Source organism: Schistocerca cancellata, chromosome 8, assembly GCF_023864275.1.
Source record: "Schistocerca cancellata isolate TAMUIC-IGC-003103 chromosome 8, iqSchCanc2.1, whole genome shotgun sequence".
Taxonomy (NCBI): Eukaryota; Metazoa; Arthropoda; class Insecta; order Orthoptera; family Acrididae; genus Schistocerca; species Schistocerca cancellata.
The window spans coordinates 336089383-336114232 of record NC_064633.1 but is presented as its reverse complement, the minus strand read 5'-3'; the positions used below and the strand labels follow the sequence as shown (position 1 = coordinate 336114232).

The 24850-nt window shown below is 41.8% G+C and overlaps 1 protein-coding gene across 1 annotated transcript in view; it reads left to right on the top strand.

Moving 5' to 3' along the window:
• Nucleotides 1-24477, top strand: part of LOC126094785 (probable cytochrome P450 301a1, mitochondrial) — a 182666-nt gene extending 158189 nt beyond the window's left edge. The window contains exons 8-10 of the mRNA XM_049909347.1: nt 4230-4308; nt 13559-13753; nt 22687-24477. Coding sequence (XP_049765304.1) covers nt 4230-4308; nt 13559-13753; nt 22687-22797 — 385 coding nt within the window. The 3' untranslated portion in view covers nt 22798-24477. The remainder of the gene's footprint in view (nt 1-4229; nt 4309-13558; nt 13754-22686) is intronic.
• Nucleotides 24478-24850: the final 373 nt, after the last annotated feature.

Genomic DNA, 24850 nt, shown 5'->3' with positions numbered 1-24850 from the left:
TTTGCGGAAGGATTGCACTTGTGTCACACTTAAAGATTCTCTTCAGTCATCGTTGCTATCGTTCTTACAGGATCTCTTTCCAGCCGCAGTGATGTCGGAGATTTGATGTTTTACCGGATTCCTGATATTCACAATACACCCGTGAAATGGTTATACGAGAAAATCTCCACTTCGTTGCTTTCTCGGAGATTGTGTCCCATCGCTCGTGCGCCGACTACAACATAATGTTCAAACTCACTTAAATCCTTATAACCTGCGATTGTAGTAGCGGTAACCGATGTAACAACTGCGCCAGACGCTTGTTTTATATAGGCGTTATAGACCGCAGCGCCGTATTCTGCCTGTTTACATATCTCTGTATTTGAATACGCATGCCTATGCCAGTTTCTTTGGCGCTTTAGTGTAATAGGTAGAATATGGAATTGTCAGTAACCTGTCTGCTACGATGGCACTGTAGATGATGAAGTTTTGGGTTGTTTTTAGAGTTCCGTACCTCCATAGGTAAAAACGTAACCCTTATAGGATCATTCTATTGACCGTCTGTCTGCACGACTGTCAAAAACCCTTTCTCAACACGTATCAAATTCAAATGTATATCACATATTAAGGGCTACGGTCCCTTGGCAGTGAGAAAAATTTAACCTTCTCAGCCAATTCAGTCAAAAGATACGGCTATTTATGACACCTATTTTGTTTCTCACAAACTCACTCCACGAAACCTGTGGTGTACTTCCTGTGGACCTAGAATCACGAAATTTGGCAGGAAACGAGGTTTTACGGTACAGCTAAAGGATAAATTCCGAAAACTGTTTATTTGTAATTATATCATATGAAAAAAATATTTTCTTGTCATTTATTATACGATTGTCTGACTGTCCGTCTGTTAAGACCTCTTTTTCTTAGGATTGGGTTGACACATCAAGTTGAAATTTATGTCACGCACTATGGTCTATAGATGCTTAGAGTTATAAAAACTTTGTTTCTCAGTCAATGTACTAAAAAGATGCGGCCACTTAATTAACATATTTTACACTCGCAAATTCACGCACCAAAACATACAGGTTGTTCTCGTTGATCTAGAACAGGCTTGCTCACATCGGGCATTCGGGCTAGTGAGCACCTGCTTAGTACACGGGCGGCGAGCGGGCAGGTTAGCTGCGTACTGTTGTCAACCTACTGGTTCGCTGCGGTGACAGCTGGTGCTATGAATATGGATTCAGCTGAGAAGAGACCTAGTGGAAATTGTGTGCACCGAGAATCCAAGGGGAATTGCAGTGGCTGTTTGCGGATACTGGAGGACGTGCCACATGTTAAGTACGTCGATATTCTGTTAGACCAAAAAATATAACGTTGAGCTACACTACAGTTACAAACGTTGTGACGTGTATAACAGTGTTCAGGGAGGCGAGCGTCTGCAATTAATTGCAAAGTTGAAATAATCCTTCGGCAATGAGGTAAGCTGGGTTATCAACTATTAATATTATTCTGGTTATATTACAACTGAATTTACCCGACACTTTTATTTCTAGGAATTTGAAGCTACAAATGAAGGCGCAGTCTGCCCAAATAGCTAGACTCGTCTACTACTTTAAATGTCTCATTTCATAGTCTAATTCCCTCAGCACTACCAGATTTAATTCGACTGTATTCCATTATAATCGTTTTGTTTTTGTTGATGATCATCTTACATCCTCCTTTCAAGACACTGTCCATTCCGTTCAGCTGCTCTTCCGCGTCTTTTGCTGTCTCTGACGGAATTATAATGTCATCGGCAAATCTAAAAGTTTTATTTCTTCTTGCTGGACTTTAATTCCTACTCCAAATTTTTCTTTTGTTTCCTTTACTGCTTGCTAAATATACAGATTGAATAATATCTGTGATAGGCTACAAGCCTGTCTCTATCGTCTCAACCACTGCTTACCTTTCACACCCTCGACTTTGATTATCGCTGCCAGGTTTCTGTGTAGATAGTAAATTACCATTCGCTCCCTGTATTTTAACCCTGCCACCCTTAGCATTTAAGAGACGGTATTCCAGGCAACATTGTCAAAAGCTTTCTCTAAGTCTACAAATGCTATAAATGTAGGATAGCCTTTCCTTAACCCGCCTTCTAAGGTAAGTCGTAGGGTCAGTGTTGCCTCGCGTGTTCCTACATTTCTCCGGTAATAAAACTGATCTTCAGCGAGTTCAGCTTCTACCACTTTTTCCATTCTTTTGTAAAGGATTCATGTTAATCTTTCGCAACCGTGATTTATTAAACTGATAGTTCGGTAACTTTCACACATGTCAGCACCTGCTTTCTTTGGAATTGGAATGAGGGTATTTCGCCTGTCTCATACATCTTGCAAACAAGATGGAAGAGTTTTGTGTTGGCTGGCTCTACCTAGGCTATCAGTAGTTCTAACGGAATGTTGTCTACTCTCGGGTCTTGTTTAGACTTAGGCCTTTCAGTGCTCTGTCAAATTCTTCACGGAGTGTCGTATCTCCAATCTCATTTTAGTCCACGTCCTCTCCCACTTCCATAATATTGCCCTCAAATACAGCTCCCTCGTATAGGCCCGCAATATACTCTTTCCACCTTTCTGTTTTCCCTTCTTTGCCTAGGACTGGTTTTTCATCTGAGCTCTTGGCATTCGTAAAGGTGCTTCTCTTTTCTCCGAAGGTCTCCTTAATTTTCCTGTAGGCGGCATCTCTCTTTCCTCTACTTTCCTCTAGTCATGTATGCTTCTAAATCCTTGCATTTGTCCTCTATCCATTTTCCACTACCTGTCAATCTCATTTTTTAGACCTTTGTATTCCCTTTCGGTTGCTTCATTTACTGCATTTTTTTATTTTCTCCTTTCATTAGTTACATTCAATATCTCTTGTGTTATCCAACGATATCTAATAGCCATCGTCTTTTTGCCTACTTGATCCTCTGCTGCCTTCACTATTTCATCTCTCAAAGCTACTCATTCTTGTTCTACTATATTATCGCCCCTGGTCCTGTCAATCGTTCCCTAATGCTCCCTCTGAAACTCCCTACAATCCCTGGTTCGTTTAGTTTATCCAGGTCCCATCTGTGTAAATTCCTACCCTTTGGAAGCTTTTTCAGTTTTAATCTACAGTTCATAACCAATAAATTGTGGTCAGGGCCCACATCTGCTCTCGGAAATATCTTACAATTTAAAATCTGTTCCGAAATCTCTGTCTTAGCATTATATGATCAATTTAAAGCCTTCCGGCTTCTCCAGGTCTCTTCGACGTATAAAACCTTCTTTCATGATTATTAAACCAAGTGTTAGTAATTATTAAATTATGCTGTGTGCAAAATTCTACCGGGCGGCTTCCTCTTTCATTCCTTTCACCCAGTCCATATTCATCTACTACTTTTCCTTCTCTGCCTTTTCCTACTATCTATGTCCTGTTTTCTATATGTATTGCAAATCTGTGTGTATGGTTAAGAGTCAGTCAAGATGTTCATCTAAAGTATTTTGGAGACAGTCTGGAATGTCGATGTATGGATGTCATGACTGGTTTTGGATTAGTGGGGAAAAATTTTTTTCATCATTTCTTCGCTGTTTTTCAGTTTCAGTATTGTACCCCGAACATATCGAAGAAGGATTTTACCACCAGCAGTGACGTAGGAAGTGTATCTCTGTATGCTCCCTATTACACTTTCTGGTTTTGATTAGAATTTTTGATAATGTTCTTTTGTATTTAGGATGTATCTTACGCTTACTGCAAACAGAAGAACACCACATAAGCGAGAGAGCAGGTATTAGTCAAAAAGACTGCAAAGGAAAACAGTAGATGCGCAGACCAAATCATTTTACATTTTACAAAAGAAATATTATATGAATAAATGAAAATATTAAAGAAAGTAATGAATTTCAGTAGAACAAATGGAAGATTGCGTCTAAGGACATTTGCCATTCTATCAAACATTCTAGAAATGGCGTAGAAGTTGTTAACATATATTTTTCAAGTGTTTCTTTAGTTGAGTCCATTCTAAGACGGTGTTGGCATTTTCAGTAGATGCCAAGGATTGATATTCGAATGTTTTACGCCGTCATCTTTTCCCGTTGAATACTGCTCATGAACTCTTATTTTACTTTGTCGTATCCACAAAATTTTAAATTCAGGACGCTGATACCGTCTGATTGTTAATATCTAATCGCGCTGAATGCTCTTAAACACATATCACTTGATTAAACTACTGAAGATATTGTTACTGTTTTCTTGCACAGGTTGTATCCAGTGGTAATAGGCAATGGTCGCTGTCTGACGAAGGACACCGTCATCGCTGGATACCAGATACCGAAAGGGGTGAGTTCAGCTACAACTACCATCTCTCCGCAACTTGCCAAACCAGCTAGTCTCACAGAAATTCTCGTCAACATATTTCGCTTTCTGTCCTCATTCTTGGCTAAACCACTTCTCTTCGCCTCCATGACACTGTGAAGAACGTGATGTAGGGAATAGCTATTATCTCCGGAGGAATCAGCGGTAGCAGAGCACTGTCTAACGAGTGACACAGAATGATATATAATGAGACATAGACAGTCACTACTGCGTTTTAGTATTGCAACTGTGTCTTAAGGGAATCCATTGAATTGAGACTAGTGGATAATATTATAGAATAAGTAGAGGCAAGGGTTATCGTTTAAGTAAAATCTGGAATCTTGTTTTATCTTAAATTAAAGAACAACGGTCTTTGACTTGGGGTGGCTGAGCTACGTACTCTATAACGATTCAGCAATCCTGTCAGATGTCGCCATCGGGAGCTGGTCATTGGTCGCCTGTGTGACCGCCTGACGTCCCTACCGTGAAGTTATGGCGGCAGCACTGTTTATTACGTTTAAATGTGTACACTTCTTTGGGAGTGGGCGCTACTGTTGCACCTTTCTGCTCTGCTGGTACGACTTTATTAAGGTCTCTGCGTGTTCATCTGTTTCGACTCGTGCCTGTTAGAAAAGGAAAAGGTCTCATACTTTAGTCTGGCAGAGGACGTTTTATTATTTTTAAAATGTTGCAAAAGGAAATTTTAAGATAAACTGAATATGCCCCAGAAGACGAAATGAGTTGTTAATAAAAGAACAAATTGCAACCATACTGTTTTTAATTAAAAAAAAAAAAAACAGAAACTAAAACATATCACAAATACACCGGATAGATGGACAGCCTGCCTGTTATAGCGCTGTTTCCGAGGCAAAAACTGTTCTTTCGTGATGTCACAGCGTCAGCCAACAGCAGCACAGATCGCTGCTGCCCTACCTCACTTTTCTACGGACTTCGGATAGGCGTACCATAGATGCTTCCTGAAGAGCGGCAGCAGCCTTTTCGGCATTTGCAGTGCTGTAAGCAAGGAGAAAGTACTGCCGTTATTTTTCTTCCCGAGGGCATGCAATTCCACTGCAAGTTTAAATGATGACATGCTGCTGGGTAAATATTCCGGAGATAAAATTATTCCCCTTTCGCATCTTCAGGAGGGGACTACTCAGGAGAATGTTATCATCAAGAAAAACAAAACTCGCGTTCTACGGGTCGACGCACTGAATGTCAGCTTACTTAATCGGGTTGATAGTTTAGAGAATTTAAAAAGAGAAATGGATAGACTGAAGTTAGATATAAGGAGCATTAGTGAAGTGCGGTGGCAGAAAGAACAGGATTTCTGGTCAGATCAGTACAGTGTTATCCACAAAAAATGAAGTAGCCATAATACAGGAGTAAGCTTAATAATGTACAAGAAAACCGGAATTCGGAAAGCTACAGCCAATAGTACAGTAAACACTTTATCATAGTCAAGACAGACACGTAGCCCACACCCACCACAGTAATATAAGTTTATATATCAGCTAACTCCACCGATGATGAAGAGACTGAGAGAATGTACGATGAGATAAAAGGAATATTCAGATAGTTAAGGGAGACGAAAATTTTATTGCAGTGTGTGACTGTAGGTATGAGACTCGTCAAAGAAGGTTGTATACATGGAAGAGATCTGGAGACACTGGAAAGTTTTTATTATATTACATAATGATAAGATTTTAAACTCCAAAACAATACCAGGGACAGATGTGGACTCACACCATAATTTATTCGTCATGAACTGCAGGTTAAAACCGGAAAAAATAAAAACTGCAGAAATGTATACCTGGCTATGTTGAAAGAGCAAGAGATTATTGAGAGTTCAAAAATAAATAAGGCAATAATATACTAATGCATGTATGAGCAAGATGAATGAGTTGCCTTGAAAGATGAAATACTGTAGACAGCAGACGATCAAATAGCGAAACAAATAGAAATCCTAGAATAATGCAAGGTAAGGGAGAAAATCTAGAAAAGACAGCCAATGAAGCAGGCGAAATAGAATACAGAGTAAAAAATGAGATTCATAGGAAATCCAAAACGACTAAGCAGGAATGGCTAAAAGACAAATACAAAGCTTTAGAAACATGCATGCCTCAGAGAAAGATAGATGCTGCCTACAGAAAAAACTGAAGAGACCTTTAGAGATAAGAGAAACAGCTGTATAAGTATCAAGAGCTCAAATCACAAGCTAGTGCCAAACAAAGAACGAAAGTTGAAAGGTACAAGGTACATACAGAAGATCTATGTAGGGGAAGAAAACCTGAGGACAATACTATGGAAAGAGAAGTGGAAGTATGTCAGCATTATATGCGAGACGAAACTTCCTGGCAGATTAAAACTGTGTGCCGCTCCGAGACTCTAACTCGCGATCTTTGCCTTTTGCGGGCAAGTGTTCTACCAGCTGCGCTACCCAAGCACGACTCACGTCCCGTCCTCACAGCTTTAATTCCGCCAGTACCTCGTCTCCTACCTTCCAAAATTCATAGAAGCTCTCCTGCAAGTTTCGCAGTTTGTAGAGCATATGCCCGCGAAAGGCAAAGGTCCCGAGTTCGAGTCTCGGTCCGGCACACAGTTTTAATCTGCCAGGAAGTTTCTCATCAGCGCACACTCCGCTACAGAGTGAAAATATCATTATGTGGGAGTTGTTATACTGCGGTAAGAATTCGATGAGGTACTGAAAGACCTAAGTGGAGATTCACGGGAGGGCCACCCATGACAAATTCCACCTGGTGAAAAATGTGTATGAGACAGGGCTAATACATACAGAATGGATGAAAAAAGGACATGGCTAACAGCGGTACTGGGTATCCTCAGCCACGTGCGTTAAGGTGGACTGCGGAGTTCGATGTAGATGTAGATGTAGAATGCAGTAACTCGATTCCAAAAACCATGTGCTGATAGGTGTGAATACTATGGTTGCAAAATATTTACACAAGATTGGAAAAAGTGGTAAGTCCAATTTTGGTTCTGGATTTTGACTAGTCTACACTATTTTATATTTTGATGGTGTCAGAGCTAAAATGCAGGAATCGAAACAATACAGAAACCAAAATGCAGTTTTAAGAGTTGAAAGACATGAAAGGGAAGCAGCAATTGAGAAGTAAATGAGTCAGGATTGTAACCTATCCCCCATGTTATTCAACCTGTACATTAAGAGAGCAGTAAATGGAATAAAGGTGAAATTTGGAAAGGAAGTAAAAGTTCCGGGAAAGAAGTAACGAATCTGAGGTTTGTGAATGCCGTAATACTTCAACGGACGTGGCAGTGTATAGAAAAGAGATTATAAGATGAACACAAACAAAAGTAAAACAAAGGTTATGGAACGTAGTAGAAAATATTCAGGTGATAATAAGGGAATTAAAAGTAATATACTAAGAGTTGTAGGTGAGTTTTCTGTATGGACAGCAAAATAACTGATGATGGCTGAAGCAGAGAGGATACAAAATGTAGACTGGTAAAGACAAGAAAAGCATCTGATAAAAAGGAATCTATTAACATCGAATTATACTGAAGTGACAAAAGTCATGGGATGACTATGGGCACATATACAGATTGGGGTGGTATAGCGTTCACAAGGTATAAATGGGCAATGCATTGGTGCAGCTGTCATTTGTACTCAGGCGATTCACGTGGAAAGGTTTCCCACGTGATTATGGCACACTACGGGAATTAACAAAATATGAATGTGAAATGGTGCTTGGAGCTAGACGCAGGGACATTCCATTTCGGAAATCGTTAGTGAATTCAATATTCAGGGATGGACAGTGTAATAGTGTTAGGAGAATGCTAAATCTGAGGCATTACCTCTCACTATGGACAACACAGTGGCCAACGGCCTTCACTTAACAACCGAGAGCAGCGGCGTTTGCGTATCGTTGTCAGTTCTAATAGAGAAGCAGCACTGCGCAAAATAACCACGGAAATCAATGTGGGACGTACGATGAACTTGTCTGTTAGGGCAGTACAGCGAAGTTTTGATTTAATGGGCTACGGCAGGAGACGACCGACGCGAGTGTGTTTTCCAACAGCATGACATCGCCTGCAGCACATCTCCTGGTCTCGTGACCATGTCGGTTGGACCCTCGGCGATTGGAAAACCGTGACCTGGTCAGATGAGCCCCGATTTCAGTTGGTAAGAGCTAGTAGGATTCGAGTGTGGCGTACATCCCACGAAACCATGGACCCAAGTTGTCAAGAGACCATGTGCTAGCTGATGGAGGTTCCATAATGGTGTGAGATGTATTTACATGGAACGAACTGTGACCTCTGGTCCAACTGAACCGATCATTCACAAGAAATGGTTATGTTCGGCAGCTTGGAGACGATGTGCAGCCAGTCATGAACTTCATCGTCCCAAAAAACGATGTCATGTCAACGGACCACAATTCTTCGCGGTTGGTTTGAAGAACATTCTGGACAATTCAAGCGAACGGTTTTGCCACCCAGATCACTCAACATGGATCCCACAGAACGTTTATGGGATATAGTCGAGAGGTCGGTTCGTGCACAACATCCTCAATTAAGGACAGCTACAGAGTCTCAACGTGGCTCAATGTTTCTGCAGGATGCTTTCAACGACTCGCTGAGTCCATGCCAAGTCTAGTTGCTGCACTACACTGGGCAAAAGAAGGTGCTACACGATATTAAGAGGTATCCCATGACTTTTGTCGCCTCAGTGTAAATTAAAGTGTTCGTAAATCTTTTGTGGGAGTATTTGTCTGGAGTGTAGCCTTGTACGGAGGTGAAACGTGGACGATCAGCGGATTAGACAAAATGATAAAAGATTTTGAAATCTGACACTATAGAAGAATGGTGAGTATTAGATGGGCATGTCGAGTAACTAATGAGAATATACTGAATCTGATTGAGTAAAAACGTAATTTACGGCACAAGTTGACTAAAAGATGGGAATAGTTGATAAGATACATTCTGAGGCATCAATAAAAAGTCAATCTGGTAATTGAGGGAAATCCGGGATATGAAAATTGTAAAAAGCCAATCTGGTAATTGAGGGAAATCTGGGATATGAAAATTGTAGAGTGAGATCTAGGCATGAATGCAATAAGCTGGTTCAAATGGATGTAGGTTGCAGAAGTTATTTTGAGGAAAGAGGCTTGCACAGAATAGGCTAGCGTAGATAGCTGCATCAAACCAATCCTCGGGCTGAAGACCACAACAACAACGCTGGACCGATAGAAGAGCCAGAGGAGGAAACCCTAACCGAATATTTTCAACATTTCGCGGCCCTGTCAGCAACTGTATAAATATTAATTTTAATTTTAATAACCAACAGCCTCAGTTGCACCGTTTACCTAGAATTAGTGCTATACTGCTCGAGTACAGCACCGTGGCTGCCGCATCGCGGTCGCGAAGTGGGGCCGAGGCAGTGCCAGATAAGTTTTACATTCTGACGATAATTTATGGATTTGTAGTTTTAGCTTGACGATGTCCACTATGGACTGTTATTCTGAAGAAGGTTGGGTTATCCCGACTGAAACCTGGGTAAATTCTAGGTAAACGGTGCAACTGGGGCTGTTGGTTATTAAAATTAAAATTAAAACCCTAATTGGGATACGAACCGTAGAAGAAACAACAGTCGAGACCAACACACTATATGGACAAGTAATTTAAACGATAAGGTTTTTGTGTGGACTTCGCGGAACGTCACCCCAAGAGAATAAAACTATTCTAAGGCGAAGAAACTGGATGCGACGATGTGGGGTCCTACTGAACCGAGCACTGTCGCGTCGCCAGAAAACCAACATCCTGGTGAGCAGGACTCGCGCATTAAGGTTCCGTAGAAACTTAATTATGTGTATAGCGGTTCATCCAAACCGGGATCGAAGGTCTCGACGATTTTTGCCTGTTATCGACACTGAAACTGGCAAAATATCGGCCACAGGGATTTCAAGACTTACTAGAATATTTTACTTTCAAGTCTGATAACAAGTGACAAAATAAATATTTTTTCGTGTGATATAATTAAAAATAATTTTTCCTTTACTTGTACTGTAAAACCTTTCGTTTTGCCAAATTTCATGGTTCTGCTTCAACGGGAAGCAGCCTGTAGATTTGGATGAGTGAGTTAGCAAGTACCAAAATATGTGACATAACTCGTCATATGTTTAGTTGGACTGACTTAGAAGCTTACATTTATTACACCGCCAAGTGAATACAGATTTTCGTATTTGACATAAATTTCAGTATGATGCGTCTACCGCTTCCTAAGGAAAAGGGGTCTTATCAGACGGACGGACAGGCAGTCACATAACAAATGACTTTTTTGTGTGATATAATTACAAATTGGCAATTTTCGGATTTTTTCTTCTACTTGTACAGTGAAACCTTGCTTCTTGCCACAAGTCAAGATTCTAGACAACAGGAAGTACTCTATAGGTTTTGATGACTGAGTTTGCGAGTAATAAAAGATGTGACATAAATAGCCGTATCTTTTCATTGCACTGACTTAGAAGCTAACGTTTATTATACTGCCACGGGACCATAGACCCTAATATGTGACACAAATTTCAAATTGATACGTCTACCCGTTCCTGGGAAAAACGGTTCTGAACAATCGGACAGACAGACAGACAGACGAACGGACGGACTTCAAAATGATCCTATAAGGTTTCTGGTTTTAACAATTGAGGTACGAACTTAAAAATATTGACCTCCCATTGAAACCAATAACGCTCCGCAGCATGACATCAAACCGTAACCACCGAAGCTGCCGAATTTAACAGCTCCGATCCCACCACTAAGATCAACAAAAGCCAACTGGATACAATTCGCCCGCTATCTCAGCACAAAATCCATCCTATTAGCGATGTCGCCTCCTTGGATGATTCCATCATTTACCTGACAGAAGAAAATCTCCATGGCACCAAAGCTGGCGATCACGACCACGACCAGACAATATACCAATTAGAGAAAATTATAACCCCTCCTTGAAGAACTAAAACATCAGAAACGAAGGGGCCGCAGACTGAAGCTCCAGATTAAACGAACAGACTATAATTTATGCAAGGCCTTCGGGAATGGCGCACTGAGACCTCGGAAGACGTGATGAATACATGTCCGAAAAAACAGACACCACATACGTATAATTACGTTTATACTCCAAACCAAGAAGGGGTGGCAGTTAGTCAAGATATTTCGTCACAGAAAGCACCTAGACAATCCCCGGCAACGCTGCAAATACTAATCCAGGGTGCTTTTGCCGAATAAGACTCACTGGGAATAAAACACTCTATCATTGACTCAGCAAAACGAGCGCGAAGCCAATGAAAAGCGCGTAATTAGCAATCTATCGCAGAGACCTAACTACAATAGAACCCAAGCTGACCAACCATCAGAAAAGTAAAGGCCATCATTAGAGTTCTAGTACCTCTCAAAGCACCAGGCGCAGACAAAGCAGCCTATGAACAAGTGACGCATTTACGGCATAAACCACTGGTTTGACGGCAATTTATGACACCTGCCTCCAGAACGCACGATTACCCAGAAATGTGGTGCATGGCACAAAATTGTGCCTATACCAAAGCCTAACAAGGATTCAACACAATTCAAAAATTACCGGTCCATTATCCTCCTTACTTCACTGGGCAAAATATTCGAAATAACCATCGAAAGGAGGACTGAAGGATCTCTCACAAGAGATGATACAGTACGACCGGAAGAAATGGGTTTTCAACGGAATATTTTCACCGAAGTAAAATTACTCGGAATGACAGAGTAGATGACTAGAAACTTTAACCTGAAGAAACTCGCACCAGCGATAAACTTGACTGTGAAAACGCATACAAGGTGTGACGCCGAAACCTTGTCGTCAAACTTCGACAACAGAGAACGATCCTGGATTGTGATATTAAACTAAAAAGGATATCCATGTTCGTAAGTCAGTTAGTTTTTTAGTTAATGAATTCACTCGTTAGTAAGTAGGATGTTTGGTTAGTTAGTTAGCTAGTCAGATGATTTGTTTTATAATTAAAAGTTGTGTGGCCTCATGACCACGAAACAAAGAAAACATATCCGAATCTGCGGAAAAAATTAATATTTGGGTCAACATTTGTAAAACTCTAATTCCGCTCTCTCTTAAACCCCACCCTATAGGGAGAGATTCAGTTTTAGCGGTGAATAAGTATTTTTTATTTATCTGTAACCATTTTCCACGAAAAAATGAGAACATGGATTTTCTTGAATTACAGCGCTAACTACTAAGAATCAAAAGAAATGTTTAAGACAAAATTTAAGTAGTTTGTTATGTAGAATCTGATTCTGCAGTAAAAAATGGGGGTTCCCATTTGAAATTTAAAAGTTGCCTCCCGCCCCACCCCCAGGGGGCTGGGGTGGCGGGCTAATTTTAGCACCAGCAGATGTCCTCCTCGAAAATAATCAACTTTGATTCTACACATTTTTTCGTGTGACGCTTATTTTTCGAGTTATTCTCGTTTGTCAAATTAAAATTTACACCCTGTATACAGCTAGAAGAGTGCCATAACCTATGAAAGCATGTAATTAGTCAGCATTTTACCTTATTTGTCGCTGAGAAACTGTGCTATAGTTGTAAGACTGAAAACTAACGGTGCTATTGCAGATTATGTGATGTAAATGAATACCATCGATTGTGTATTAACGGTGGAATGTGGGATTCAAAAGTGGTTACATCATTAAGCCCATTTGTTAGGTTCTCCATCTATTGCTTCGTCGATCCATGTCTCCCTCTCCTTCTCTCTCTCTCTCTCTCTCTCTCTCTCTCTCTCTCTCTCTCTCCCACCCCTTGTTTTTCACTTGCATGTTCTCTCATTCACATTCTCGCACTCATTCACTCACTCTCACACTCACTCACTCTAACTCACACTCACTCACTCACATTCACTCTGTCACACTCACACTCACTCTCATTTAGTCACACTCACACTCAAATTCACATTCACTCATTCACACATTCATTCTCACTTAGTCACACTCGACTCTCACTCTCTCCTTCTGTAGGTGTGTCTGTATGCCTAAGTGTGTGTGTGTGTGTGTGTGTGTGTGTGTGTGTGTGTGTGTGTGTGTGGGTGTGTGGGTGTGGGTGTGTCTGTGTGTGTTTTTTTGTTTTTCTCACAAGTGAATTGCTATCTGCTGTTGCTGAGTGTGCGTTGTTCCCCCTGCAGTGCTGTGACTTCGGGTGCTGAGAGAGGCCGGGCCCCTTGTGTTGCAGACGCAGGTGGTGTTCCAGCACTACGTGATGGGTCGGTCGGAGCGCTACTTCCCGCAGGCGGGCCGTTTCCAGCCGGAGCGCTGGCTGCAGTCCCGTACACACCACCCGTTCGCGTCGCTCCCCTTCGGCTACGGCCGTCGCATGTGCCTCGGCCGCCGTTTCGCTGACCTCGAGATACAGATGGTCATCGCAAAGGTAGGATAATACTGTAGAACTACTCCCATGTTATGTTAATCGGGGACCTAGAAACGATGGACAGGCTCCGTCCCCGCCACAGCCGCAGTAGTCAACAACCCCACGACGACTACCGCAGTCCACTTCACCCCTCCGCCGCCCCACACCGAAGCCAGGGTTATTGTGCGGTTCGGCCCCCGGTGGACGCCCCAGGGAACGTCTCACACCAGACGAGTGTAGCCCCTATGTTTGCATGGTAGAGTAATGGTGGTGTACGCGTACGTGGTGAACTTGTTTGCGCAGCAATCGCCGGCATAGTGTAGCTGAGGCGGAATAAGGGGAACCAGCCCGCATTTGCCGAGGCAGATGGAAAACCGCCTAAAAACCATCCACAGACTGGCCGGCTCACCGGACCTCGACACAAATCCGCCTGGCGGATTCGCGCCGGGGTGCAGGCGCTCCTTCCCGCCCGGAAAGCCGTGCGTTTAACCACACGGCCAACCGGACGGGCACTACTCCCATAATCGAGCCAGTACCTTATGCTGGATGATTAACAGAAAATGTAGCACGACTTAACCATCACGAGGACTAGTCACACGGTTTTAATTATCACCTACAAAAAATAAAGCTGCAACCATGGAACTTGGTGATAGTGTTAGTCTTTCTCTACATATGCACCCTCCAATGCGAACCAACCTTCCCAATGACGAATGACTGGGTGGAGACCTAGGCAGCAGAAGTCTGCATTTTGGCTAGTCATGAAACGTTTCACCTTGGAAATAATCCCGTCGGCCTTATGGAAAATTCTGTCATGCAATGGTTTCTTCATCTGAGGAAAGAAGAAGAAGTCACCATGTGAAAGGGGGAGGGGGGATAGAAGAAAAACTTTTTGTCCCAATGAAGCAGCACACCATGTTGTTGTTGTGGTCTTCAGTCTTGAGACTGGTTTGATGCAGCTCTCCATGCTACTCTATCCTGTGCAAGCTTCTTCATCTCCCAGTACCTACTGCAACCTTCTGAATCTGCTTAGTGATTCATCTCTTGGTCTCCCTCTACGATTTTTACCCTCCACGCTGCCCTCCAATGATAAATTTGCTATCCCTTTGTTGCCTCACAACATGTCCTACCAACCGGTCCCTTCTTCTTGTCAAGTTGTGCCACAAACTCCTCCTCTCCCCAATTCTATTCAATACCTCCTCATTATTTATGTGATCTACCCATCTAATCTTCAGCATTCTTTTTTTTTTTTTTTTTTAGTCATCAGTCTACTGACTGGTTTGATGCGGCCCGCCACGAATTCCTTTCCTGTGCTAACCTCTTCATCTCAGAGTAGTACTTGCAACCTACGTCCTCAATTATTTGCTTGACGTATTCCAATCTCTGTCTTCCTCTACAGGTTTTTTGCCCTCTACAGCTCCCTCTAGTACCATGGAAGTCATTCCCTCATGTCTTAGCAGATGTCCTATCACCCTGTCCCTTCTCCTTATCAGTGTTTTCCACATATTCCTTTCCTCTCCGATTCTGCGTAGAACCTCCTCATTCCTTACCTTATCAGTCCACCTAATTTTCAACATACGTCTATAGCACCACATCTCAAATGCTTCGATTCTCTTCTGTTCCGGTTTTCCCACAGTCCATGTTTCACTACCATACAATGCTGTACTCCAGACGTACATCCTCAGAAATTTCTTCCTCAAATTAAGGCCGGTATTTGATATTAGTAAACTTCTCTTGGCCAGAAATGCTTTTTTTGCCATAGCGAGTCTGCTTTTGATGTCCTCCTTGCTCTGTCCGTCATTGGTTATTTTACTGCCTAGGTAGCAGAATTCCTTAACTTCATTGACATCGTGACCATCAATCCTGATGTTAAGTTTCTCGCTATTCTCATTTCTACTACTTCACATTACCTTCGCCTTTCTCCGATTTACTCTCAAACCATACTGTGTACTCATTAGACTGTTCATTCCGTTCAGCAGATCATTTAATTCTTCTTCACTTTCACTCAGGATAGCAATGTCATCAGCGAATCGTATCATCAATATCCTTTCACCTTGTATTTTAATTCCACTCCTGAACCTTTCATTTATTTCCATCATTGCTTCCTCGATGTACAGATTGAAGAGTAGGGGCGAAAGGCTACAGCCTTGTCTTACACCCTTCTTAATACGAGCACTTCGTTCTTGATCGTCCACTCTTATTATTCCCTCTTGGTTGTTGTACATATTGTATATGACCCGTCTCTCCCTATAGCTTACCCCTACTTTTTTCAGAATCTCGAACAGTGTGCACCATTTTATATTGTCAAACGCTTTTTCCAGGTCGACAAATCCTATGAAAGTGTCTTGATTTTTCTTTAGCCTTGCTTCCATTATTAGCCGTAACGTCAGAATTGCCTCTCTCGTCCCTTTACTTTTCCTAAAGCCAAACTGATCGTCAGCGAGCGCATTCTCAATTTTCTTTTCCATTCTTCTGTATATTATTCTTGTAAGCAGCTTCGATGCATGAGCTGTTAAGCTGATTGTGCGATAATTCTCGCACTTGTCAGCTCTTGCCGTCTTCGGAATTGTGTGGATGATGCTTTTCCGAAAGTCAGATGGTATGTCGCCAGACTCATATATTCTACACACCAACGTGAATAGTCGTTTTGTTGCCACTTCCCCCAATGATTTTAGAAATTCTGATGGAATGTTATCTATCCCTTCTGCCTTATTTGACCGTAAGTCCTCCAAAGCTTTTTTAAATTCCGATTCTAATACTGGATCCCCATCTCTTCTAAATCGACTCCTGTTTCTTCTTCTATCACATCAGACGAATCTTCACTCTCATAGAGGCTTTCAATGTATTCTTTCCACCTATCTGCTCTCTCCTCTGCATTTAACAGTGGAATTCCCGTTGCACTCTTAATGTTACCACCGTTGCTTTTAATGTCACCAAAGGTTGTTTTGACTTTCCTGTATGGTGAGTCTGTCCTTCCGACAATCATATCTTTTTCGATGTCTTCACATTTTTCCTGCAGCCATTTCGTCTTAGCTTCCCTGCACTTCCTATTTATTTTATTCCTCAGCGACTTGTCTTTCTGTATTCCTGATTTTCCCGAAACATGTTTGTACTTCCTCCTTTCATCAATCAACTGAAGTATTTCTTCTGTTACCCATGGTTTCTTCGCAGCTACCTTCTTTGTACCTATGTTTTCCTTCCTAACTTCTGTGATGGCCCTTTTTAGAGATGTTCATTCCTCTTCAACTGTACTGCCTACTGCGCTATTCCTTATTGCTGTATCTATAGCGTTAGAGAACTTCAAACGTATCTCGTCATTCCTTAGTACTTCCGTATCCCACTTCTTCGCGTATTGATTCTTCCTGACTAATGTCTTGAACTTCATCCTACTCTTCATCACTATTATATTGTGATCTGAGTCTATATCTGCTCCTGGGTACGCCTTACAATCCACTATCTGATTTCGGAATCTCTGTCTGACCATGATGTAATCTAATTGAAATCTTCCCGTATCTCCCGGCCTTTTCCAAGTATACCTCCCCCTCTTGTGATTCTTGAACAGGGTATTCGCTATTACTAGCTGAAACTTATTACAGAACTCAATTAGTCTTTCGCCTCTTTCATTCCTCGTCCCAAGCCCATATTCTCCTGTAACCTTTTCTTCTACTCTTTCCCCTACAACTGCATTCCAGTCGCCCATGACTATTAGATTTTCGTCCCCCTTTACATACTGCATTACCCTTTCAATATCCTCATACACTTTCTCTATCTGTTCATCTTCAGCTTGCGACGTCGGCATGTATACCTGAACTACCGTTGTCAGTGTTGGTCTGCTGTCGATTCTGATTAGAACAACCCGGTCACTGAACTGTTCACAGTAACACACCCTCTGCCCTACCTTCGTATTCATAACGAATCCTACACCTGTTATACCATTTTCTGCTGCTGTTGATATTACCCGATACTCATCTGACCAGAAATCCTTGTCTTCCTTCCACTTCACTTCACTGACCCCTACGATACCTAGATTGAGCCTTTGCATTTCCCTTTTCAGATTTTCTAGTTTCCCTACCACGTTCAAGCTTCTGACATTCCACGCCCCGACTCGTAGAACGTTATCCTTTCGTTGATTATTCAATCTTTTTCTCATGGTAACCTCCCCCTTGGCAGTCCCCTCCCGGAGATCCGAATGCGGGACTATTCCGGAATATTTTGCCAATGGAGAGATCATCATGACACTTCTTCAATTACAGGCCAGATGTCCTGTGGATACACGTTATGTGTCTTTAATGCAGTGGTTTCCATTGCCTCCTGCATCCTCATGTCGTTGATCATTGCTGATTTTTCCGCCTTTAGGGGCAATTTCCCACCCCTAGGACAAGAGAGTGCCCTGAACCTCTATCCGCTCCTCCGCCCTCTTTGACAAGGCCGTTGGCAGAATGAGGCTGACTTCTTATGCCGGAAGTCTTCGGCCGCCAATGCTGATTATTTATCAAAATTTAGGCAGTGGCGGGGATCGAACGCGGGACCGAAGACGTCTTGATTATGAATCAAAGACGCTACCCCTAGACCACGGGTCCAAGTTCAGCATTCTTCTGTAGCACCATATTTCGAAAGCTTCTATTCTCTTCTTGTTCAAATTATTTATCGTCCATGTTTCACTTCCATACGTGGCTACACTCTATACAAATACTTTCAGAAAAGACTTCCTGACACTTGAATCTATACTCTATGTCAACAAATTTCTCTTCTTCAGAAACGCTTTCCTTGCCATTGCCAGTCTACATTTTATATCCTCTCTACTTCGACCATCATCAGTTATTTTGCTTCCCAAATAGCAAAACTCCTTTCCTGCTTTAAGTGTCTCATTTCCTAATCTAATTCCCTCAGCATCACCCGACCTAATTCGACTACATTCCATTATCCTCGTTTTTCTTTTGTTGATGTTCATCCTCCTTTCAAGACAGTGTCCATTCCGTTCAACTGCTCTTCCAAGTCATTGCTGTCTCTGACAGAATTACAATGTCATCGGCAAACCTCAGACTTTTTATTTCTTCTCCATGGATTATAATACCTACTCCGAATGTTTCTTTTGTTTCCTTTACTGATAGCTCAATATACAGATTGAATAACATCGGGGAGAGGCTACAACCCTGTCTCACTCCCTTTCCAACCACTGCTTCCCTTTCCTGCCCATCGGCTCTTATAACTGGCATCTGGTTTCTGTACAAATTGCAAATAGCCTTTCGCTCCCTATATTTTACCCCTGCCACCTTTAGAATTTGAAAAAGAGTAGTCCAGTCAACATTGTCAAAAGCTCTCTCTAAGTCTACAAATGCTAGAAACGTAGGTTTGCCTTTCCTTAATCTTTCTTCTACGATAAGTCTTACGGTCAGTATTGCCTCTCGTGTTCCAATATTGGCAGTCCCAAAAAGCCATCAACATCATCTTGCCTGTTGATGGTTGGGTCTTAGCCTTGTTCGGCGATCGTGAAATCACATGTTTCCAACTGTTTGTTTTGCTCCTTTGTTTCGGCGTCATATAGCTACACCAAGGAAACGTTCATCGTGATTAGATGGCTAAAGAAGTCATCTGGATTGGATTTAATACGTTTACACGGGCTACCTCGGTTTGGCAGGCTTTTTGAATTGGTGTACATTTAATTGATTTTCACAGAATTATAAAACCTTTCGCGTTTTCTAATCTTGGACATAAAAAAAGTTGCTGTTCGTTGAGGTACAGATTCTGCAAGTGCTTGATATCAAATGTCAATGCATAGCTCATGCATTTCCAGGAATTCATAGACATGCTTCCAAACCGATGGAGCACGTGTGGGACATTGAGCTATAAAGAGTCTTTCTGTAGGAATACACCACGTCTGACACTGTAAATAGCAGGTGTGAAGGTATGCGTGTAACGAGCGATAACTTCAAAGTGGTCTGCAATTATCGTAGTGCCTCCGGCAAACGATCACTGATCCCAGGAGGAATTAAATGACTATCTGTCCTCCACATGACACTGTGTACTTTTAACGTCAAATGTGGTTGTCAGGAGATCTCGACAACTCTACAAAATTACACATCTAGATGCTGTAATCGCCGTAATTTGAAAAGTGCTACTCGTCTCATCAGGTAACGTTTTTCCATTGTGGCATCATGTAAACACGATATTTCTAAATTTACTGCAGACATAACCGGCCCTGTCTTAGTCTCAAATAATTAAACGTCCACGTTCTCCAGTGTCGGACTCTCTTTGGAAAAGATACGTAGGTGCCAATATCCTTAAAGCACTTCTGCTTCCTCCAGAACCGTTTTACTTTACATCGCCGCCAATCCGCTTCTTCAAGGGACACTTGCTCCTTCACTGTTAATAAACTATAATCGTTGTGCACGTGGACATCCGACATATCTTGCACTTTCTACCGCTTTCTTTCTCTATTGGCCATGTAGCCGTGCGACACTATTCCCAACACGCCCTTGGTCGTAAAACTCAAAAGACACGAAAGCTTTGGTGAGAGATCTGGTCAAAAATATCCGGATACTTATTAGTGAACATCAACATGGGGTGTCCACCCTTCGTCTTTGTGATGACTTGAACTCTGCTGGAGACACTTCCAGTGAGTGTATGAATGTATGTGGAGGATCGGCAGCCCATTCTTCCGCAAAATCCGAAACCGGAGAAGGTAGTGTTATTGGACGTTGGGATAAAAAGCGAATTCTACGTTCCAACTTGTTCAAAAGGTGTTTCATTGGGTTTAGGATGGGACTATGGGCAGATCAGTCCATTTCAGAAATGTTATTTTTCAGAAACCATTGCCTCACAGTTGCTGCTTTATAACAGGGCGCATTTGTCTCCAGCGGTTCCTCCACTGAACGCACTACACTCTACCGTAGAATGTGTTCAGATCCTCTGAAGTTGATGTTTTCTTAAGCAGAATAAGAGGTTGCACCCTAACCACGAATAACGCCCAGATACCTCATCATCATCTCCTCTGTATATGGCATTATACACCGCTACAAGTACTCTTCGTATTGCACGTGAAATGGGCACTGCACATACAACTGAGTGGCGAGTACTCCACAAACAACAATTACACCTACATAATCCACAACGAGTCCATGCAACGCTTGTGACTGACTTTGCACCAAGGGTCGCGATGTGTCAGTGGTTGCTCCAACAATAGATTGATCGACCAGATTTCCTCTAAATCCTGCTGTTTACTAACGAGCCTCGTTTGATCGTGGTGGTATTTCGAACAGCAGGAACAGCCATGTGTGGGATTAGAAAACCCTCATGCTTTAATAGGGTTACACAATCAAGTACGTTTTCGCTTTGAATATCTGGAGCGACGCTGTAGACGACAATCTCAATGAGCAATATCTTCTAACTGGCTGTCTGAATGGCCACCTGTACTTGTGGTTCGTGCAAAGAGTTCTACCAGAGTTGCTGGAGAGCGTACCCTTGGCTGGTTCTGAGAGGATGTGGATACAACATGATGGTGCACTGCCTCACTTCAATATGGGTACCCACAACCATCTCAATACTGTATTTCCTGGTCGCTGGATTGGGCGATTCTATTCCATTGTGTGCGAGGCCACCTGCCATAAATTCCCTTGGTTATATCCTATGGGAATATCTGAAGTCACTTGTGTATCAGACCCCAGTGGATACGAAGATGGAATTAGTTGCCAGAATTGTAGCTGCCTGTGGTGTAAAGTGAAACACACCAGGGATACTTGTCCAGGAGCGTCAGAATCTTCTTCGCCGATGTCATGCTTGATGTTGATGCCCATTGGTTTCAGCACGATTTGTAAAATACAGTACAAATGGTACGCGCATTGTGTCAATGATGGAGATTGCAGTTAACTGCAACTAATGTAAATAAAAAAGTACACAGTATTGTGATTTTATTTCTATTATCCCCTTAAGCTGGCTTCTCCGACCACAAGTCCCCTACCTCAAATTGTTCAGTGGAGCATCCTCTACAACGTGTTAAATTTTTGCACGCTCCACGGAAACACCCTGTAGACGTCGGAGAAAATCTTTGCGTTCACTTGAGTCTGGTCTGTGAGAAGCATATGTTCACAGAAGCGTGCCTGAACTGAACTGAAACCTTTCAAAGTAGCGACAGTGCGTCGACGGGCCAGTTTAGATAGAACAATTACTATATCCAAAAACACCCCTACATACGCCCTGGCGTTTTGTGCTCTTGAATTGTCCTGCACGAAATTATTATGTGTTCTTTTCGTTAGTCGTTAGTCGTCTGAAAAAAAATGTTCCGATTTATTGCTCACGTACCAGAAGTTGAGATTTGATGGAAAAATATGAGTCCAGTAATTCGTGTTGCACTCTTTGCACACCGCACCCCTGTTTCCACATCATGATGAGGCTCTGTAACTGGCGAGGATTTTCATAACTCCAACGTCGGTTTTTCTGCGAGTTCACGTATCCTGATAAATGTAGCCTTAAACCACCAGAACAACGAGCATTTCAGGATCAACTTCTCCTTTACGTACAGATTGCAGACGCCACTCCTAGTACTATAGTCGAGCAACAGTATCTGAATTGTTCAGCCGATGGCACTCCAGTCTAACGTAAACGGTGCAATGATTTTTCTCAGACGTCTTTTCAAGGTCTTACCTTCTTTAGTTTTGATAGAACCTATATTTGGGTTGCTACGTTCCGAAGAACGAACCAGAGCATTACCGACTATTGGAGCCTGCCTCGCCGTTACAGTTTCCTGCGGGATGCCAGATACAGCTCTTGTGTTGTATATGAAACAACGTAGCACACTTTTTTCCATAAAATATTGAGTTGTTTTTTTCTATGTGGGCCATCTAAGTTTGTATTGCGTGTTATGTCGTATGTAATTTGCATTGTTACCACTAAATTCTGAGCCAGGCTTATGTGGAAAATTATTTGATGGACGGAACGAATCGTGCCAACTTGTGTTGCAGATGGTGCAGGCCTTCCGCATCGAATACCACCACGAGCCGCTGCAGTACGCCGTGCATCCCATGTTCACCCCGGACGGACCGCTGCGGCTACGGCTGGTTGACCGCAAATGAACCGCTGGCAACTATTGCTCAGTTTTCCAGAGACGCCATCAACTTGCCTGGCCTTTTCCGAGAGAGCGCACCTTTGGAAATGGCCTGAGTGAAGACATTTGCAAATTCTTCATCACCAACAACACCCGTCACGTCAGCTTTCGCATTTCATAGTGAAAGGCCGTTTACACAGCTGCACGGTTCCTGGTAGATTATACTGACCAGGAAATTATTGTCTCGAGAGTTCACTGTATCACAGCACATCAACGACCTAGCGACAGATTATCTGATGAGGAAATCCAAGTAATCTCTTACAAAAATCTTCGTTAGTCATTTTCACTATTATCATTATCACCACGGTCCCATCACAGATTAGACACTTAACTTCAATATCTACAGATCTCTTTCCTTCATCTAGTCGCTCCACAAGTCTTTCCACTAGTTGTAATCAACAGTCCGATAATCTACCATTTATAAAGGGTGTCCTGTCTTAATTGTCTGTAGTCCATACTTTAATCGTTCATGCTTAAGATCTTCAGTTCTTTTCGGTGTCTACCAGTTAATATCAACTCTCTTTTAGTGTATCTTTTACCCCCAATTAAATTTCATTAGAGCCACCTACATTTTCCGTCTTCCTTTTGTCCATGTTGGGCTACTGTGTGGACATTTTTCTGCTACTTGTTGCGTACGTTCCTTAAAAAAAATGACTACTTTGTTTTCGGTATCGTTACTGGAATTGTGATCGTTCTTCTTACCAAATATTTAGAATAAATCGTCTGTTTTATGGCTCTTATAATACATATGACATGTACTTCCAGAAATTTCGTTTTCGATTTACAGTGAATCTTACGAGTTGGTGAACAGATTTGTGTAGGTCAGGTATAGAGGATGCTTGTATAGCTCGATAATCGGTGAAGAGAAGAATTACCGGCTGATTCTTCCATTTCTGTATTAAATCTTCCAACAAAGACTATACAGTGTAAGAAATGCACATACTTATTCCGGAGTTAATATTTGTGGGTACTGTTGTCTCAACATCGTCTACTGATTTTAAAGTAAATGTTTCTGGGTAGACATTTAATGATTTATAGAACGGAACTGATTTGTTCATTAGTGTTAGGTCTTAAGAATGAAGAATCACACGATATTTCAAAATATGATGAGCAAAAAGCTATAAAGCTAAAGACAGAAAAGTGAAAGTCAATTTTGCACACACTTCGAGAAATAACTTGGAGATTTGACGAATGAACATTTTACCTATTGAATATAAGGAAAACCTTACTCAGAAAATATTATTTCCCTTACGACCGCTATTTCTGGCCATCGTGCTACCTTCTTGCCATGCCATGGTCCTTAGCTCCAGTACCTGAAGGCCAAGAGCAGACCTGCTGAGTACACTTCCTTACGGAATCTTCTTTCTTCGTCACATCTTTAGACTCAGATTTCGGTTCCGGGTTTGGGCTGTGAACAAACAGAATATCTCTGTAGGGGAATTACTAGTGATGGAGAACATAGATAATACATGTACGAAATACCGTCTGTTAGATAATTGTTTGCTGTTTCATGCCGATCATTGGAGAATACTTTAGATTTCCCAGTCGAATCATATTAGGTATTGAGAAGTAAGATCACAGACCAGACGTCTTAAGTAGCCCCATTAAATATATCTATTTAATGTAATATATACTGCCTTTAATGTTTGTATAACTTATACTGTACTGTAATGTAAGCTGTTTAGAATAAAATGATGTGAAAACTATTACATGAATTGTAGTTATTTACAGCTTGGGCTATACTGGCACTCCATCGCAATCCCCACCTATTAGTCCATCCCGCCATCTATGACTCAAAATTAACTAATGATTCACTTTTTTTCATCCTAGTCACATGTCTTTAAGGATACAGGTGATTCTTCTAGCAAAAATGCAGCAGTTTTCATTCATTATCACTACACTAGAAAAAAGAATATTTCATAACGTAGGGAAAAGAAATCTTGTCTCATATTTGGCAGCTGTACAGTCTGCCCAGAAATCAAATAGTATAGAACTTGTGCAAAGAAATTTATCAAATGTTA